General features: G+C 52.9%; 1 protein-coding gene and 1 long non-coding RNA gene across 3 annotated transcripts in view; one reads left to right on the top strand and one right to left on the bottom strand.

Annotated features, from left to right (window-relative positions):
- LOC135422649 (uncharacterized) overlaps window positions 1-6,177 on the top strand; it is a 58,282-nt gene extending 52,105 nt beyond the window's left edge. Inside the window, exon 3 of one of the 2 annotated variants that reach the window (XR_010434539.1) lies at window positions 5,829-6,177. This is a non-coding gene — a long non-coding RNA (uncharacterized LOC135422649). Of the gene's footprint in view, window positions 1-99; window positions 278-5,828 lie in introns of those variants that run through there. The other variant, XR_010434540.1, reaches the window with a different exon arrangement.
- Window positions 6,178-7,380: 1,203 nt separating this feature from the next.
- SPARC (secreted protein acidic and cysteine rich) lies at window positions 7,381-17,718 on the bottom strand. Its single transcript, XM_064672001.1, has 10 exons — window positions 17,538-17,718; window positions 11,618-11,687; window positions 11,387-11,437; window positions 11,145-11,229; window positions 10,598-10,719; window positions 10,234-10,354; window positions 9,913-10,046; window positions 9,594-9,742; window positions 8,860-9,008; window positions 7,381-8,666 (listed from the first exon to the last, which is right to left on the bottom strand). Exons 2-10 carry the CDS (start codon window positions 11,672-11,674, stop codon window positions 8,638-8,640), a joined length of 897 nt encoding a protein of 298 aa, XP_064528071.1. The 5' UTR covers window positions 11,675-11,687; window positions 17,538-17,718; the 3' UTR covers window positions 7,381-8,637.
- Between the last annotated feature and the right edge of the window lie 584 nt (window positions 17,719-18,302).

Here is an 18,302-nt window from a genome sequence, read left to right as displayed (position 1 = left end):
CAACAGACCATCTGCAGAGAGCATGGGGTGGTCTGTGCAGGTGACAGCAAACACCACGATTTGCCCGGTGGAGATGGTGATTTCTGGCTTCCTTTCCAGGATGAGATCATTCCTTGGCTTCCCACCAAGAAATCAGCACTCCCTCCCGCAAACGGTTCAACCCTGCTGAGGGCATCTGTGCTGATTATTGCCGTAGATGAGTCTCCAAGAACGCCGAGAGGCTGATTCTTCAGAGAATCGAAGCCTGGCCACGTGTGGGTGGATGAGAAAGTAAATAAACGGATGAAGAACTTGGTCAATCAATGCCTCCCTGTGCTAGAATCGCTCTTGTCTTCATCAGTCAGGAGAAATGGGAGGCACTGGAAATGAGCAACATGAGCAAAACTGGAAATGAGTAAAAGTCAGTGGGAGGTTTTGAGTTTTTTTTTCAGTGATCACCTGTGCGATCATCATTTCACCACTTCCAAAGCAGCACATGGCTTAATTCTGAGTTCTGCAAGGAAGAAAAATTTGTTGCCAGGCTACCCTAAATAATCTACAAGAAATCCACCCATCTCTTCAGTAGCTCAGGGTCAAACTAAAAGTATCTAGATAAGAACTGAACCCCACAGCTAATCCCATTCCAGGGGTGCCTGCAGGACTTGGCTGAAAAACTGAGACCCTTCAATCTGTGCCCATGTTTTTCAGCCTTGCTCCTCTGCAGGTCCCTAGGAAGAGATCATAGGCAGGGTTTGGGTAGGAAAATGTCCTGAGAGATCAGTGCCTGCTATTTTCCAGCACCTGAGACTGAGGAGGGGAAGGAGAGACTGATGGGGCCAGGAGAATGAAGGCTGATATTCCCATGTGGGTGAGCACGGGGCTTGCCAAGGAGATGGGGAGCAGAGCCTCCTGTTTTGCTCTGGGGTAAGGTTGACTTCCCTCCAGAGAGATGGGGTAGTGCTGGGGTGGCTGCTGGCTGTGGCACGTCTCCGCTGATTTAGATCTGGAGATACGGGGAGGTTTCTCTGACTCCCGGAAACCCCAACAGTGAGAGGCAGAAAATCCCTTCCAGCATTTCCTGGGAAGTCTTATGGGCTCTGGAGAAGACAGGCTGCAAAATGGGCAGGAGAGACGGGTGTCCTACCCCACAGAGCCTGGGGTGCTCAGAGAAGCTCTCCAGCCCTCTGTGGAGAGCAGCCTGGGGGCAGCTGGCTCGGTGGGGTGGGAGGGAGGCAGGGAGAGGATGTGCAGAGACAGACATGGGGTTTGGTCAGCAACGGGGTTTGAGTGGATGATTCCCAGACAGAGGCACCCGCAGGGTTGTCACTCAGGTTAACAAGGCCAGCTCCTGTTCTCTGTGGGACTGGTGGGGATGCCCATGGGCTGCTGTGGGGCTGGAGTGGGGCTGGGAAGAGCCACAACCACCTGGACTCAGCTTTACTCTGGTGTAACTGAGTGGGACGGAAGGAGCTGTGCAAGGATAAGCTGAGCCCAGGGAGAGGCAAGAGAGCAAACAAAACATGGAAGGAGAAGTAGGAACTTGTCAGATAACCCAAGAAATCCTGTTTGTGTGGGGGTGTGCACACGTGTGTGAAGCACAGCTCTGCCATGTGGTCTTGGTTCTGTCTGAAAGGAAGGGGAAGATCTTTGCTCTCTCACCTGGAAAAAAAGAGGAGACATTTACAAAGAAGCAACTGCAGGGATGCCAAGGCAGGTTCATTCACTCTCTTTGCAGATCCTTTGGCACCCTCATAGAAGGAACCTTTTGCAGCAGGGGGCATGTCTCAACCCCGTCTTGTTTCCTCTGTCCCTGTGCCTGCCAAGCAGAGCTGATCCAATCCCTTACTGGCTCCTCCCTGGGTCCATTCACAAGCCTCTGCAGACGGGGCCAGATCAGGGAGCCAGGTCTCTCCCAGCTTTGGCAGTCCAAGGCTGGCCTTTCCCCAGCAATTCAACCATTCCTTCTCTCCCAAATGGAACGTGCCCCAACACCTTTGCCTTGAACTGAGTTGCATTCAGGAGCCTGGGTTTGCCCACACATGTTAAAGGTACAGCCGGAGGTGAAAAGCAGGGAAGACAGCCACAGCTCCAGCATGGAGGAAAAGGGGAGCCCTCAGCAGAGCCCTGAGCTTGGGACTGTGGACGAGGGGCTGGCTGCTGGAGCAGCAACGTGTACCCTGATATCCCATCACAGCTCCTTTCCAAAGGCATTTTTCCTCATCTAACGTTTGGATTTTCAAGCCAGAATTGAGCATCCTCAGGGAGATGAACCATTCAGAGTAGGAGGGCTGGATCTGCTGGGGGGTCACTGCCACGGCACTGCAGCTGCACAGTTGGGGAGGGGTCTGGAGACAGTGGGAGAAGGGATGAACATGGCAGGGTGGGCGCGCTGGGCTGAGCCCAGCAGTGCTGAGGCTGCGGGGGCTGCTTGGCACTCTCCAGTGTGCTCCTCCCCAGAGGGCTTGCCCGTGTGGGCAGCAGCAGGGGCAGGGGTTTGCAGGTGTGAGCTGAGTGGGGAGCACTTTCACCCTTGCCAGTTTTTAGGTAGAGGCAGCCAAAGAGAGGAGGATAGTCTTATCCTCCCTTCCTCTTTTGCTCTTTGCATATGGAGGGGGATTATCTTCATGTTCCTTCCTGTCTGTCCTGCATGCCAAGATCTCCAGGGGAAGTGAGTTTCCATGGCTAGGGGTTGAAGTTTGCCGGCACTGGCTGGAAAACATCTGTATGGACAGGCCCTGTGTTATGGTTAACGTGCAAGGGATATGGGCATCTGCCTCTGAAGAGGAGCAAACCTCTGGAGCCCTCCAGATTTCCCCTCTGATTATTCCAGCATGTTTCTTCCTGCCACAGGTAGTTCATCCAATGCCAGCTGCCAGCCTAAGGAGAAGGATGCAAACCAGACATGTTAAGTAGAACACTCCAGCATCCCACTTGGATGAGCAAGCTGTAAAGGAAAAGGAAATTATTCCTGTGGAACAAGGATAAAGGCTCACCAAAGAGATGGCATGTGGGCAGCGCTCAGAGTAGGGAACAGCTCTTTGAAGGGTATGAAAATCTGCACCAGAGTGAAAACCTGGAGCTGGCTCAAAAGTGATGGGGGAATCATCTGATGGTAGATAAGGTAAGGATTTCATTAGACACCGTGACCAGGAGGAAACAACAGGAATCCTACAGGATGAATCCTGCTGCTCAAGCCCAAGCAGACAGGGCATGATTGCAGGTGTGGTTAGAGCAGAAGAGCTGCAGGACTGGGTCAGACCAAAGGTCTGCCTTGACTCATCTCTGCTCTCAACAGCAGATTCTTCAGGGAGAGGGAGCAGAGCAAACAAGTGGTGATACTTGCCCCAGATATTAACCCTGCTTTCAGTCTGCATCCAGCTCAGGCACTTTTGAGCCAAAGCAGCTCTTCTGAGGACATCAGTGCTGGGGGGAAAAGAGCCTTCAGTTTCCAAGAGGATCCTCATTTCATGGGAGGGAAATGAATCAATGAATCGTGTGGCTGGTCAGCACTGGATGCTCAGCCTGGGAGTCCTGTGGTGTTTTTCCACTCCTCCTGACAGTAAGAAACCCTGTGAGTGTCATGTACAGCCCCAGCCACCAGGGATTGTCCCACTGGGCATGGTTGTGATTCTGTGGCTGCCCTGGGCAGCCACAGACAGTCACCATCACACTGTGGTCAGGCCTGGCCTTGCACACCTAAAATTTTGGCCCCATAGCTGATGGCAGCAAAGTCTCCAAAACTCAAGCAGTAAAGGTGATCAGAGAGGTGTTTGGACAAGAAATAACAAGAGACTTGTATAGTCTTTTGAGTCCAAACAAAGCAGCGATCAAAAGGAAATACGAAATTAGGAAAATGTAGGGAATGCACATAAAAATGTGTCCTGGGGCGAGTTGTTTCCCAAGAATCAGAGAATCAGAGTTTCTCTGATTAGGAGCATAATACTGAGGCTGACAAAAAATGGGCTTAATTGGGAAATGGCCATGATTTATGTGGTAGGACATGAAATAGAAAGTAATGGAACTGCTCCATGGCCAGAAACTGGATAGTCAATCCCTGACACAAATAATTACCTACCGTGCAATTACCTTGGCACCAGTGAATCAGACCGAGCCCAGCTCCTGTTAGACTTCAGCATCACTGTGCAGTGAAGTACTTGTCCGTCTGTCTGCATCCTCTCTCTGTCTGTCTTAAGGCCACCCAGAGGAATGCCATGTCTGCGGTTCTGTGCCCCATCAAATCTAAGTTAAAATTAGCCAGTAGGTTAAAAATTAGAGGGAATGATGCTGAGATGTGTTTTGATGCTGCAAAACACAAAATCTGGGATCACATAAACCTTGTGTCCTTTAGACTAAAATAGGGTCTGTGCTCCAGAAGGATTGGGGGGGGGCTCAGGCACCTCTGAGTGAGATGGGATGGTGTCATGAATGAGTGGCTCAGGTCACTTAAAGAATCACTGGCAAACATATCAGCAAAATCAGGTTTTAATATAAATTTGTGACAGTGTGGCTTAAAAGGATTTGATGGCAAGGTCCACTCTATTTATTCCTACATATATAAAGCATAGAAAGAAAAATTGCTCAGAATCGTCTTAATATGATTCACATAGAGACCAAGGATAAAAAAACATAAGAGGTAAGGAAGACCCTCCCGTTGAGTCACAAGGTTCAGAGTGGACCCTTCTTGCCAAACTCAGCCTCAGATTTGATCAGCGGTTTTATGTCTAAAGGATTGGGCAGCATTGATTGGGATGGGATGGGATGGGATGGGATGGGATGGGATGGGATGGGATGGGATGGGATGGGATGGGATGGGATAGTCAAGCGTGGTGGGGACATAGCCCCCAAAGGGACCAGGGATCTGATCTGCTCCGCTGCGAAGGGCAGAGCCCTGGACTGGGGGATGCGGGAGCGGGTTCCTCCTCCCGCCCGGTGCCCCGGCAGCCCCGGGACAACGTGTCCGCTCCGCTCCAGCCGCGCCAGGCTCCATCCCCGGAGCCATCGCTCCCCCCGCCGGCCGCTCCGCGCCGCTGCCGCCAGCCGGGAATGCGGATCGGCCGGGGGAGGAGCAGGAGAAGGGGGAACGGGAGGAGGAGTACGTGCCTCTCACAACTTCGCGGGGCAGAGGGATGCCTGCTTCCCTCCTCCCCTCATTCCAGGCCGGCTGCGGGGAGATGCGTTGCCCGAAGTGTTTTTCCCGGCGTTGTCTCTTCAGTGGAGGTTGGGCGAGATTTTACTGAATTTGTCCATCTTTGAAATATATAAAAGACGTTAAGACAAAAGAAGGTTCCGCAGTGGATATGGGCAGTTTGGAAGCTGCTCCACAAGCCGGAGCCGGGCAGAGGGGTGGAGGTGGTCGTGGCACTGTGGGACCCTCCCTGTGCGAGACCCATGATGAGATTCCCCCTCAGCAGCAATTCTGGATGTGCTTGAACTGCTGTGAGAGAGATTTACCTGCTGGGAATGGTAACTCGATCAACCCCACCATCCTGGGTACCTGAACTTGGGTTGAAGCCTCAGTTAGTTACTGGAGTAGTCCCGGTGATCCTGGCTTGTCACCTTTTTGCATCACCTGTATTTTGAATATTTAAGCCACAAACCTTAATGCAGTATTTATGGCACAGTTTGTTTCTTTTATAAAATAAGGGTGAGGAAAACAGACAGGAAAGCACTAATCTCTCCAGGAATCTTGTCTTCCCCATCTTTCCATTCTTCAGTGCAGGGCACAGCTCAGTGAGTAACTGCACCAAAATGAACCACCTCTGCCTGCAGATGCACTGTAGCACTCGGGTCAGACTGTGCTGGTTTTGGACCCAGATCTCTCTGTTATTTTTCTATTTCCTTTTTTTCAGGTTTGCAAACTGTGTCCTCAGTCAGCACTAACCACAGGGAGAATTTCCACTTGGAAATACAGGCGAGTTTCTTTGCTGCTGTGCAGGCAGGAGAAGGCTCAATTTCAGCCGTAACAGGGAAAGGGCTGTTCTGTTCCACCCTTGCTGACTGTCTAGGTCTGAAAGCTCAAAGAGGCCAACTTATTCCTCAAGTCCTGATGTAACCCCATGTATGGCATTTGCCCCAACGCAGTGAAATTCCAGCAACTTGATACTTCAGGCTGTGACCTTTGAGGGGTTAAGGGAGCCCCAACTGCAACCTCCAGAGCTCGCTCTGATGCTCAGTTAAAGCCACGGAGTCTGCACTTGTGATAGCACTGAGTTGGGTCTGTCGGGCTCTGCCAGACCACTGGGACACGAGTATTGTCCCATGAGATGGGACATGGCCTTAGAGATGGATCCCTTCACCTTCCAGAGGCACGATAACTAACTCTCCAGGTGGAGCCTGGTTTCCTTGAGCGTGCTGGGATTTAGAGCTGACTCCTGCAGAAGAGGGGAAGGCAGGGGAGAGGAGGGCCGGAAAGCCTTCCCTTGCACGGGACCAAAGCTGCCTGTGTGTGTCCAGCAGCACTGGCAGGAGGGCTGGAGCTGGAAGGAAAGCAGCTGTGTCTTGGTGTGGGAGTGGAGCAGGAGTTTCTGGCTGAGAGGGAGCAACTGGAAAGCAGGTTTGCACAGGATGGCTGATCTACAGCCCCTGCCTGCCTTCCCGTCCTCTCTTGCCAGCTCTCCTGGCACAGAGGAGGGTCACATCCAGCTGGATCTTGCAGGGGTCATGGGCAGCAGTGCCCTGCTCTGTGTCAGGTCTGCCAGTTCACAGCTGCCCCCACAGCGGGGAGGCATTTGCTGCGTCTCCATCAGGAACCCCTGCTTTGGCTAATAGCCCTGGGAAGCAGTTTGGCCGGATGGAACGAGGGCTGGTGTTCAAAGCAGGGGTGGAAAACCTTCACCTGGCCCTTCTAGGCACCAGCTTTCCCACTGGGGTCAAACACCTTGGCAATATGCCCGCAAAGTGACTGTCCCCAATGGGACCTGCCCAGGGCTCTGCAGCTGGGAGAGGCCCTGTGGAGGATATGATCTGACAGCTCTACTGGGAGCACAGCACATCCAGCCAGGGACTGTCGACAGGGACCTCACAGCTGAGCCAGAGCTCTTGCAACTTCGGATATTTTTAGCCCATGCCAATGGTGGTGTTTATTTTCCAACTGTTGTGCCTTTTCGCCTTTCTCAGGGGTTTTATTGCTGATGAAAGCAAGGGCCTGAGAGCCATGTGAGTGTCTGTGCTGGCTGCTGCAGTGACCCCGTCTGCCTCCATTGCTCCAGCTCCATCTGCCGACGTTACCCATCCAACATCCCCCAAGGAGCTGGTTTACAGTGATGGACTGCAATAAGCAGAAGCACCTCAGCTTCCCTTGGGCCAGAGCCTTCCCTGGAGCAGGGATATCTGTGATACAATTTGAATACATGCAATCCCCCTCACTGGGATGGGATGAAACAGAGGAACATGGCAGGCTCGTTTACTTATCAGTGTTTTAAATCAGTATTTTTTATTATGGAGACTCATCAGGTTGCTCACACTGTGGCAGGAATTTAATAATATAAGGCACAGGGAACATTCAGAGGTAAAAAAAAGAGTTCTCAGCCTTTGAGATTTAATCATTCCTTTGGTCCTGTCAGGACCCTTTCTATTAAGCAAAATCCAAATACCTTCTCCCTTCTATCTCACTCATCCCTTAAATCCACAACAGGAAAAAATATTACAGCCTTTTCCTTGAGCGTGTGGCAAACACGCCTCTTTCTGGGCAGAAACATCCCTTCCAAGACTGACACAGCTTCCCTGGGAGAGCAGGGCTGGAATTTAAGCACAACCAAGGCAGAGAGGCGGGAAGTGCTTGAGGGCACTGTGATTTGGGGAGAGCCAAGAGCTTTATTTCAGCTACAGCGGAATCACATCAAGGTCAGACACGGGCAACCTGGGGGAACAGGCAGTCACGCCCCATCTCACACAGAAAACACGACAGCAGTGTGGTCATTGAGTGATGGTAAAGCATGTAGCACTTTCAAACCTTTATTTTTTGAGGGGATTTTACAAGATGGGATGCATTTTATTGTCTTGTTTTAAATTTTGTGCGCTTCCCTATTTGCTAATTCGATTAGCCTTTTATTTTTTTTATTCGTGCCCAATAATTACTAAATTCAAGCCCTGGGAATGTCAAAAAAAAAAAAAAAGGAAAACAAAATCCTGCCTCTCTTTATCCTTCTCACCCTTCTCCATCCTCCCTACCACGAGCTGGGTGGCCACAACGTCACCTGCAGCTGCTCTGCTTGAGAACCCAATCCTCCTACATCCTCTGGCTCTGCCTTCCCTCACAGGCATCTGTAACTGGGGCAGTGAATCAGCTGAGAGGGCTTTGCATCTGCACTGACCAGGAACGTGCTGTTAGTGAGAAGTTAAAGAGAAGTTGATCAGAGAGTGGATATGGAGACAGGATATTTGGGACAGGAACAGTCGGTCAATGGTACAGGCACGTAGGAGAGAGAAAAGGCTGGTAAGAGCATGTGGAAACAGCTGAGTGAGTAATCTAGTGGTAATAGATAAGGCTATGAATGAGGACTGTTATTTCTCTTAGCACCATTACTACATATGTTTAGATCTATATTAGCACCTTGTTCCCAGGGAAAAACAAAACAAAACAAAAGCAGTTTAAAAACCAAAGGAAGTGGGAAGGTTAAAACAAGACAAAGTTGGCAGCAGAGCAGGAAGCTGGGGCGTTTAGATCACAAGATCCTTGTCTATGTCCTCTGTGGAAGGAAAAGAGAGAGACGAGGTTAGGAGGCGGATGCTGCCAGGGTCCCACTGCTCCTGCAATCCACCCTCCCCACTCTCCCCTGCTTTGCCTCACCCAGCACCAGCTGAAATGCATCCAGAGTGGGGGCTCTGGGGGTGCTTTTCAGTGTCCCCTGCACCCCCATTCCTGCCCTCCTGAGTACTTACGCTCCTTGATGCCGAAGCAGCTGGCCCACTCCTCCAGGGCGATGTACTTGTCGTTGTCCAGGTCGCAAGCCTCGAAGAAGCGGGTGGTGCAGTGCTCCATGGGGATGAGGGGGGCACGGAGCGGGGCCAGCTCAGTGTGGGACAGGTACCTGCCAAGGTGGCCTCATGGTCACAGGAGGGGAGATGCTGGCCCCAGCTTTGTGGGTTGACTGGTCCCAGTGCCCTCCCAGTATCAGCCACTGAGTGTCATGAAGGTCAAGGACTGGTGTCTGCCTTTGCAACTGGCTGTGCTGGCCACAAAATAGTAGCTGGTGGTCCTTGCCAGCTGCCCTCACCCCACGGGTCTGTGATCACTCTCGTGCCCTTCTCCATCTCACAGCTAAGCCAGCAGCTGCTATCTCAGCTGCTGAAGTTATCCCGGGGCCTTTGGACTAAGATATTTTAGGGAACTATCACACGACAGTAAATCTGAGAAGATAGAAACTCCACACCCAAGGGAGATGGGAGCAGGTGAGGCTGGGGAGGCCTCTCTTCCTGCAGAAGAGCTGTTTGCAGGAGGCAAACCTACCTCTATCCCAGCCTGGTTTGCCACAACCCCTGACAGATGTGCTTGTGCCACTAGCCACCCACTTGTGTCACATCTCCAGCCTGCTTTGACACCTTCTTCTGCCACATCATCCTGGTCCTTGTATGGGAAAGGGTTCTGGTGGGGTCTCCATCCTGCTGACACTCACCCATCGATGGGGTGCTGGTCCAGCTGCCCAAACTGCCAGTGCACGGGGAAGATGTACATGTTGTAGTTCTTCTCAAAGTCACGGGCCAGCAGCTCCACGGTGTGGTCACCGGCCTCCAGGCGCTTCTCGTTCTCATGGATCTTCTTCACCTGCCATAGGAGAGGCCAGGGAGCCCTTGTCAGCAGGGGAATGGGGTGGAAGGGGGGACCCCAGGAGGGGCTTTAAATGGGGTGCCTGCAGGTCATTCTGGACAGGCTCCACACATGTGCTGGGCTCTGTTGGTGGGGTGAGCTCCCAGGCTCTGTCGCCAGTCCCTCACCTTGAGCTTCTGCTTCTCAGTCAGCAGGTTGTTGTCCTCATCACGCTCGTACAGGGTGATCAGCACGTTCTTGAGCCAGTCCCGCATGCGCAGGGGGAACTCAGTCAGCTCTGTGTCCAGGCAGGCAGGGATGACTGGAAGTCATACACAGTGGTCAGTGCAGCGTCTGGACATGCAGCCCCAGACCCCAGACACACAGCCCCAGTGCCCTCCAGCCTCAGCCCTGAGCCTGCCTGGACCTTTGCTCTCCCCTCACACTGTGGGCACAGGGGCTGTGCTCAGGTTAGGGGTCCCCTTGTTTGAGGGAGTGGCTCCACTTACATTTGCAAGGCCCAATGTAGTCCAGGTGCAGCTTGTGACCCTTCTTGGTTCCCTCCAAGGTGCACTTGGTGGCAAAGAAATGGCAGGAGGAGTCGTAGGTCTTGTTGTCAGTGCCGCAGACCTGCACAGGGTGGGAAGATGCTGCATGAGTGGCAGAGAAACCCAGATTTGCTGGGGAGTTTGCAGGGAGAGCCTCCAAACAAGATGTTTAACTTGTTCCCTGGGGTGGACAATAGCTGCTGGATCACCACCAGCCGAGGCCAGGTGGGGACCTACCACCCTGATTCTGTCTCCCCACCATCCCTGGCAATGTCCAGGTGGGGTCCCTCCCCACTTGGGGCCACCAAGCAGCTCCTGCCCTCACCTTCTCGAAGACACCAGCGGTGGCTGGGCAGCTGGCGGGGTCCTGGCACACACACATGGGTTGGTTGTTGTCATCCACCTCGCACACCTTGCCGTGCTTGCAGTGGTGGTTCTGGCAGGGGTCTGGGAGTGGGAGGGGAGCAAAGTCAGAACCAGCCCCATCCTCACCTCCCACGAGCTGCCCAGGGCATCTCAGCACAGGGGGAAGACAGAGACTTCAGCAGGGACAGCCCCAAGCATCTATTCTTGCACTGGGGAGATGTGAGCATCTCCAGAAATCCATGTTAGTCCTCAGGCTAATCCTGGACTCCTTTCAGTAGCCACACAATGCAATGGCTTTTCTGTTGCAAAAACAGGCTTACAGAGAGCCCAGGGCTGGAAGAGGCCACGTGCCTCTTTTGCTTTGAAGTGTGCATCTGGTCTGGCATCGTCCTTGTGCTATAGCCCTTCCCAAAGGAGCCCCTCACTGTTTGGGGTGGCTAAAGCTCCCCCATGCAGGGTGAGGACGATGTCTCTGCCAGCCAGAGGGCAGGAGAAGGGTGACTTACTCTCTGCAACAATCTCCTCTACATCCTCTGTGGGTTCCTCGAACTCTCCCACCTCCACCTGGACGGGATTAGCCCCCACGGGCTCCTGCAAAAAAGGTTGGTGTTTCTGGTGTTGGTGTATATAGATCACAGCTCCTGGTGGGGGAGAGCAGCCTGCCCATTGCTCCCCCACTGCTTTGGAGATGCTCTTCCTGGAGCAGTGGGTGCTGCAGGGGAGGAGGAGGAGGAGCAAAGTCACCTACCTCTGTGGTGGGATCTTCAATGACCTCTGTCTCATCGGGCAGAGCCTCCTGCTGCAGGGGAAAAGGACCATGAGTGGGGGACCATGGGGAGGATGCTCCCAAGGGGGAATAAGGCCATCCTCATGTTGCCCCACATCCCTTAGTACTGTACTTGTTACAAAATAAAATCCCCATCAGCTACTTCAGATGGACAACCCTGACAGCAGAGGCTCTGCTGTCTCATGCACTTACCGGAGCTGACAGGGCTTTGCCTGCCAGGCAAATAAGGAAAAAAATCCAGGCCCTCATCTTTCAGCAGACCCTGAATAAAGAAGAGGAAAAGCAGAGATGAGGAAGGAGGCCATTGTGTGCCCCTCAGCTGCAGGCTGAGCAGTCAGACACTTAGAGAAGGGTGTTCTCTTCATTTCCTGCCTCGTCTGTTCAATATTATAGACCCACATGCTGTCTTTTCTAGCCAAAACCTTAAGCCAAATCATGTTTCCAAGATAAATTCTTTTGATTTTGCAACATGAGACAGTGGGGTTTAGATGTCTGTTGCTCTCCTGGATGCCTTTAGAAAAATCACAGTCAAAATGGCAGTTCTTCTTTCCTTCTCAGGAGGTTTTTTTACCAAATCCCTAGATTCTTCATGTTAAAAATCTCCTGATTTGAGTGCTAGGTACAAGCAAGGAAAAATGAAAGTGGAGGATGAAGGAGAGACAGTGAGATGGGGCACTTGAGAATTAAATCCCTTAGAAAGCCCCTTCCCACATGGACACAGTCGTCCCTAGGGGTATGAGGGGCCAGTCCTCCATACTCAGCATCCCCAAAAGCTGGGATCTCTATTATAGTTTTTACCCTTCCTGCTTGAGGGTCCCCAGACTTGAGGGTCCCCAGACTGGGTTTGAGGGATCCCAGACACTTTGGGGTTGTGTCCTGCCAGGAGACAAGCTGCAGAAGGATAAGCCTTTTGCACCCTCCCAGTCTGGGCTGTTGCAGGGATCCTGTAGGGCGAGGGAGCCGGGCAGCCCAGCTAACACTGGCTGTGATGTGAGCCAGGAAGAGAGCGCAGCTGGTGAAATCACCCTGTCCTTGTCCCCCCTGGTTCCTGTTTGGCAGGGATGAGCCCCTCTGTGTGAGGGCAGAGAGGAGCTCAGCTGGCTGCTTAGTATGCCGGTGGCATCCCACTCCTGACAGCAAGGGTTGTCTCCTGCCAGTGAGGGAACTTGTCCCCCTGCCAACTCTTCCTCTGCCTCCCTTCCGCTTGCCCTCGTCCACTCCACCTGTGTGGCCATCACAGCCCACCAGCTCCCTGGGGCCAGGCAAAGGGGTGGATCTGCTGGGACAGAAAACGTTGGACAAAGTTTCTTCGTGTCTCCCAGGATATCTAATTTGCCAGTTCATCCTTTCCCTTCCTCTCTGTGCACAGCAGCTCTCTGGGTATGAAACCACATCAAGGCTGTGCTGTCAGACTGGGCTCTGCTTCCTGACTTAGCAAGGTTTGGCCACATAGGGAAAATCCTCTTTCCAATCTCAGTACCTCACCCAGCCTCCAGTAGGGTGTTCCTGCAAAATAGAGGTCATGGCATGGAGGGCAGCTTTCCTGGGATGTCAGAGGGCTGGGAGCACAGGGTGATGGGGATGTCTGCTGTGGTGGGATAAAGGATCTGATCTGTGGCACAGCAGTTGTGGGTAGGGGATGCTGAGCCTATTTGCACTGTCAAGGCTCCAGCTGAAAAGCTCCCTCCTGTCCTGCTTGGTACAAGCTGTCCCTTCCCCTTGCCTTTATTTGCTCTGGATTCTACTGAGAGTTCTGCCAGCATCTGCCAGGAGAGATCAGTGGTTCTGATCTTCACTCCTGGAAGGGTTGCATGGGGAGGGGAGGTGGAAAAGTACTGGTGATTCTGGCCATCTCGTCCCTTGCTGCCATTCCCTGGCTTGTAAAGGCTCCTCCTGGGCTTCTCCCAAGGGGCTTGTTTGCTTTGGAAGGTGCTCTGAGGTTCAGTGATGCCCATTGGGCAGAAACATGGCAGTGCCCAGCTTGGAGGAGAGGGCAGAGCATGTACATGTGGAAGATGGCATTAAGAAGAACCCAGCCCCAGACCATCTTAGATCATTTCCCCAAGCCTCGAAAAAGCCTTGAATTTCAAAGTCTGGGCATGCAAGTAAGCTGGGGTCAGGGAATTACATGCTTGCTAGAAGCCAGCAGACAGTCAGAGCTGCCAGTGTTGTGTTTGGAGGAAGAAGGAGCATGAAAAAGTCTGAGCAAACAAGCTCTGCAGAGCTGTCTTGTGCCATAGATGGAAAGCAAGTTTATTTGAAAAACAACATCCTTCTGGAGGCAGAGCTGGGAGGACATTGCAGTGCCTGTGAGCCCCTGGCTGGGTTGCAAAGGCACGGTCATTCCTGAATGCCTGGTGGTCAAAAATCCTGAAATAACAGCTCGGGAGCCCTGTACACAGAGCTGCTCCATCAGAAGAGCATGATCCATGGTGCAAGTCTCCCTCCTTGTGGAGCAACCATGGTCCTGCTGTCCAAGAGGATGCTCTTTGGAGCTGGTATCTGGGACATACCATGAGCTCAGCATCCATCCCACGGGTGGAGGGACTTTGGGAGGATCCCTGTGAGAGGCCCTGCACTGGGAATGCCTGGCACTGCTTTGTCAGGGGGCAGGAGGCAGCATAGGGAGAGGCAGCCAGGGGATCATTTTGGACAGAGGAAAACAGGGCTGGGAAAGAGATTTTAGCAAGCAGGGACTTATGCCCTTTTGTATCCTAAAAGAATCAATAGATGCCAGCACTTTGCAAGACACTGGAAACCAGCACATTATGGGCACAGACAGGGCTGCTGAATATAAAGTAAGAGAAGCTCCATAGTTACCAGTCCCTCCTCAGGCCTCACCTCCTGACTGCTGAGGATGGAGAAGACAACAAAGCACCCACAGGCTGCAGGACCCATGGGTGGCACTGCCTTTCTAAGGCTTGACCCCATTTGAATCCTACACGGGGACTTCAGCTCCCAGTTGCTCTATAAACAGAGTCTGGGGGCTCCCATGAACCCCTCTCAATGGTTCACCTTTCCAGCATAGCCCAGGCTATTCCTCAGTGTCAGCTGCCCCTTACATTTTGCAGCCATGCCAATAACAAGGGAGCCATGGGGTGTAGGGAGGGCTGAGGCTGACCCTCAGCACCTCCATAAGCTCAAAGCAGGCTGCTCTGGGAAACTCTTTGCCATCCTCCCCCCAAGTCCCATCACAAGTTTCTACTGATGGGGAAAGTACCCCGCAGTGATACACAGAGTCTGTGCCTCTGGGGTCTGCAGGTCTCTCCTGTCTCCTCCCACTCAACCCTGGGACCTCTGTGGGTTGGGGGAGGACACGGACCAGGCGGGTGCAGCCTCCGGAAGAGGCTCCGTGGATGGAGGAGCGTGGCCCATGTGGCGCTGGCCCTGTCCAGGGTTGCATAAGCCCTTTGGGATGCCACGTTAGCGTGGGGAGGAGTCTCTGCCTGGCCACTTTGACAGCTCCTCCCCGAGGCCACCGGGCTAACCCCAGCTGCCACCCCTGCTAACCCAGTCGAGGGGCTCTGCTGCCACCTCCCATTGCAGCCATGGAGAGCAGGAATGGGCAAAACCCTCCCGTGCCTCAGCTCCCCACCGGCACCCCAGCCCAGCCACGCAGGAGGCACCACCCAAGCACCAGTGTCTCCTGCACCCACCCTCCCTCTGCTCACTGCTTTTCAAGGCTCTGCAGGTCTGACATGCCCCCACCTCACACTGAGTGTAAAGGCAAAACTGGTCCAGAAAAAGGTTCTGCTAAACCCCACTGGGGCCACAGTTTTCAAGGTGCTGATGGGTGACCAAGTGTGACCCTCACAGACACACAATGGAAGGGCTGGCCCTGACCTCCCTATGCAAGCAAGACCCTCTGAGCTTTACCCAGCAGCCACTCCCAGGCTAAAATTCCATTTGAAGTCAGAGTTGTTTGCTCGAGTCCCCATAAAGCTCCTGGCTGAACAGGTCCCTGCATGTCGGTACCAGCTCAGCCAGATGTGCTGCAGCTGCCCTGGGGAGCAGGGCAGAGGACTGGGCAGAAGCCACTCTGGCTCCTGCCACCTGCCCAGACCCCTGGCACACAGTGTGCAGGCTCAGAAAGCCAAGCAAGGTTTAGGTGGAAGTTTAGCTCATGCACACACATATACTAGAAGTAAAACATGGGGGAAAAAAATCTATCTGCCCCGTCTGCCTATGCAGTCACTAAAGACATGTCTACACAATGCTGCATGAACCCATTTCCTGTGCAGGGAGCTGAGCAGCTCTGATTGCACTGAGAAATGCTCCAGATCTTACAGGGCTTATTGTTACAAAGGCAAGAGCCCAATCCCATTCCAGCTGTGTGCTGGAAGCTGTTTTTGTCCAGGTTACAGATCGCATCCATAATGGGGAAACAATTAAATTAATAACAGGAACAGTGCATGGATGAGCCCTGGGCTGCAGGCAGCGGCTCACTGATGAGCCCTGTGCAGACACGGGAGGCGGAATTTTGCTGTCCTGCCTGAGCTTTTTCTTTTGTGTGGACTGGACGTAGAGCAGCGCCAAAAGCAGCCGCGATACTGCTGTGCCAGGGGCAGGCGGTCCCTCCGGCTCTCGGGGGATGCAGCCAACTGATCCCGCACGGCTCCACAAAGGAGGACGAGAATAAGCTGCCCGATAAATACTCTCAAAAATGCAAACCATCTCCAAAGCATTCCCTGGACTCGCCCTGCCTGCAGCCGCTCCAGCGATAACAGCCCCGACATCCCTCCGACCAGAGGACCCAGAAAAGGTTTCCATGGGAGCCGACATTCCTCTGGGGCTGAGTCATGGAAGAGCAGAGGGTTGTGGAAGGAGGGGCTTGAAAAAAAGTTTGAAAAGTTTATTTCTGCTCTTCCCCCTCCCAACACCGCCCGCATCCCTGCTCCTGACTATGTGGCAAACAATGGCTTGGCTTTAGTTACTGCGCAGGACGCAACAGCCTTTCATTTCCACTTAAAACTCGCCTGATCCACCCTAACAAAGGGCTGCGATTAACTTTTGTCCTTTTGGAGGGTTGCTGAGTTTTTGGGCTGTTTCGAGTTGGTGGTCTCTGAGGACTCGGAGTACTGGCGACTTTCCCGGTGTCCCCAGCTTCACTCCAACTTGAACCTCTTGCCTTTCGCTTTGGGTGGGAATTCAACCCCTATCCTGTTAAGTTTTCTTTTTTTTTTTTTTTTTTTGGCTGGATGCAACAGAACGGAGCTTTCTCAGAGAAGGGACACAAAGAGCAGAGTTATACTGCCACACAGGTCACGTCACCGGGATGGGAAGGACAGCAGCTGCCTTTAAAGGAAACAAGCCTCGGCTCCTCTGCGTGGACTAAAAATTGTGCCTGACTGAGCCCAGGTTCTTAAAACTTAAAAAAAAAACCCACTCCAAAAGAGCTTTGTTCCTCCTCTCCTGCAACCTCCGTCTCTCTAACAGTCGATCAGCCGGAGTTCAGCCAGGGCAGCAGGACTTGAAAGAGTTTCAAAGTTTGCTGGGAACAAAAAGCTGAGTGTCTTTTTTTTTTTAGGAGAAATAAGAGCGGCTGTACTGAAAAAATAAAAAACGCTGAGATGAAGTCGACAGCTCTTTTGTTCTTCCTCTAGATACTCTGGTGAGTAAAACATCACCTGCCAACACACCTCAGGCTGGGAGTAGTGGGGACTGGTTTGTAACTAGATCTGATTTTCTCTGCAGGTTGGTTTGATGTGCTCAGACCTTGGTCACACATCTCGCTAAGGAACTACCTCCCAGCTGAAAACCCAGAGGGGAAAAAGGAAGGAGAGAGAAAAATAAGGGCAGGTTAAACCTTTACGGTCAGATGCCACCAAAGTGTTAAGCTCGTCATCTGGCAGTGAAATAGAGCAAGAGACAGTTTAGGAGCGGAGATGCTGCAAAGAGGAGAAAGAGAAGTCAGGAGGGGTCTCTAAGTGCACCACTTAGGGTGGGGAGCATCCACCTCCCCATCCCGAGTGACGCATTGCCGAGCCCTGAACACACTCCACGGGCTGGGAGAGTGGGTCCCGAGCCAGGGACCGCCACGAGTGGAGCTATGGGGACCCCTATATCAGAAGAAAGAGGCTCAGCAAAGGCAAACACGAAGCTCGGGTCATACCTCGCAGTCCGGGCAGCACGGCTGGGGAAACTTCAGGCGCTTGGACAGGCTGGAGGAATCTGCAGGTTTTAGAAGGAGGCAGGAGGAAGCCAAAGGGTGGGCTGGGTTTCCCGCTGCCTCTCCTCCTCCTCCTCCTCCTTGCTATCTTTCCAAATCGGTCTCTTCCTCCCCCCCTCGCCCCAGTGGGCAGTCCCACCCGGCTGAGGCACAGCCTGGGTCCAAGGGATAGACCAGAGAAATCAAGCAGGGGCTGGAGATGAAGGGGGTCTCTCGCAGGGATAGATCAGCCCCCAGCGCAGCCTTCCCAGTGGAGTCACTGTCACAGCTGCCTGCACTGCTGCGACGGGTTTGTCAGTTCTCTCTCTCGGACTGACAGCACGGGGGGCAGGCAGAATGCCATCTCTCTGCTTGGTTTGTGCACCTCCTAACACCTTAACCTGCTGCCATTAAAAAGTGAAATGCTGTCATTTCTCAAGAGTAGTTCAGTCCCTGACCTGGTGCTTCCCATCCTCTGGGGGATGAAGAAGGTGGGAGAGTTCTTGCTCCTCCATCCTATCTCCTAACACTGCTGCCATCTGGGACTGCCTTGTGGAGAGGGAGAGGAATGAATGATCCAGAGAATGTGGGGAATTATGACATATCTGAATTATGCTCTAAGTAGGCAGAGAAATGCTGCGCTGGCAGATGTGATGCTCAGCAAACTGGTCTCTCTGCTGTGGTTATCATCCAGCAGATCTGGACTGATTGAACAAAACCCATAGTCAG

This window comes from Pseudopipra pipra, chromosome 15, assembly GCF_036250125.1.
Source record: "Pseudopipra pipra isolate bDixPip1 chromosome 15, bDixPip1.hap1, whole genome shotgun sequence".
In the NCBI taxonomy this organism is placed as follows: Eukaryota; Metazoa; Chordata; class Aves; order Passeriformes; family Pipridae; genus Pseudopipra; species Pseudopipra pipra.
The sequence above is the reverse complement of the archived record's forward strand: the minus strand, read 5'-3'. Positions and strand labels throughout refer to the sequence as shown.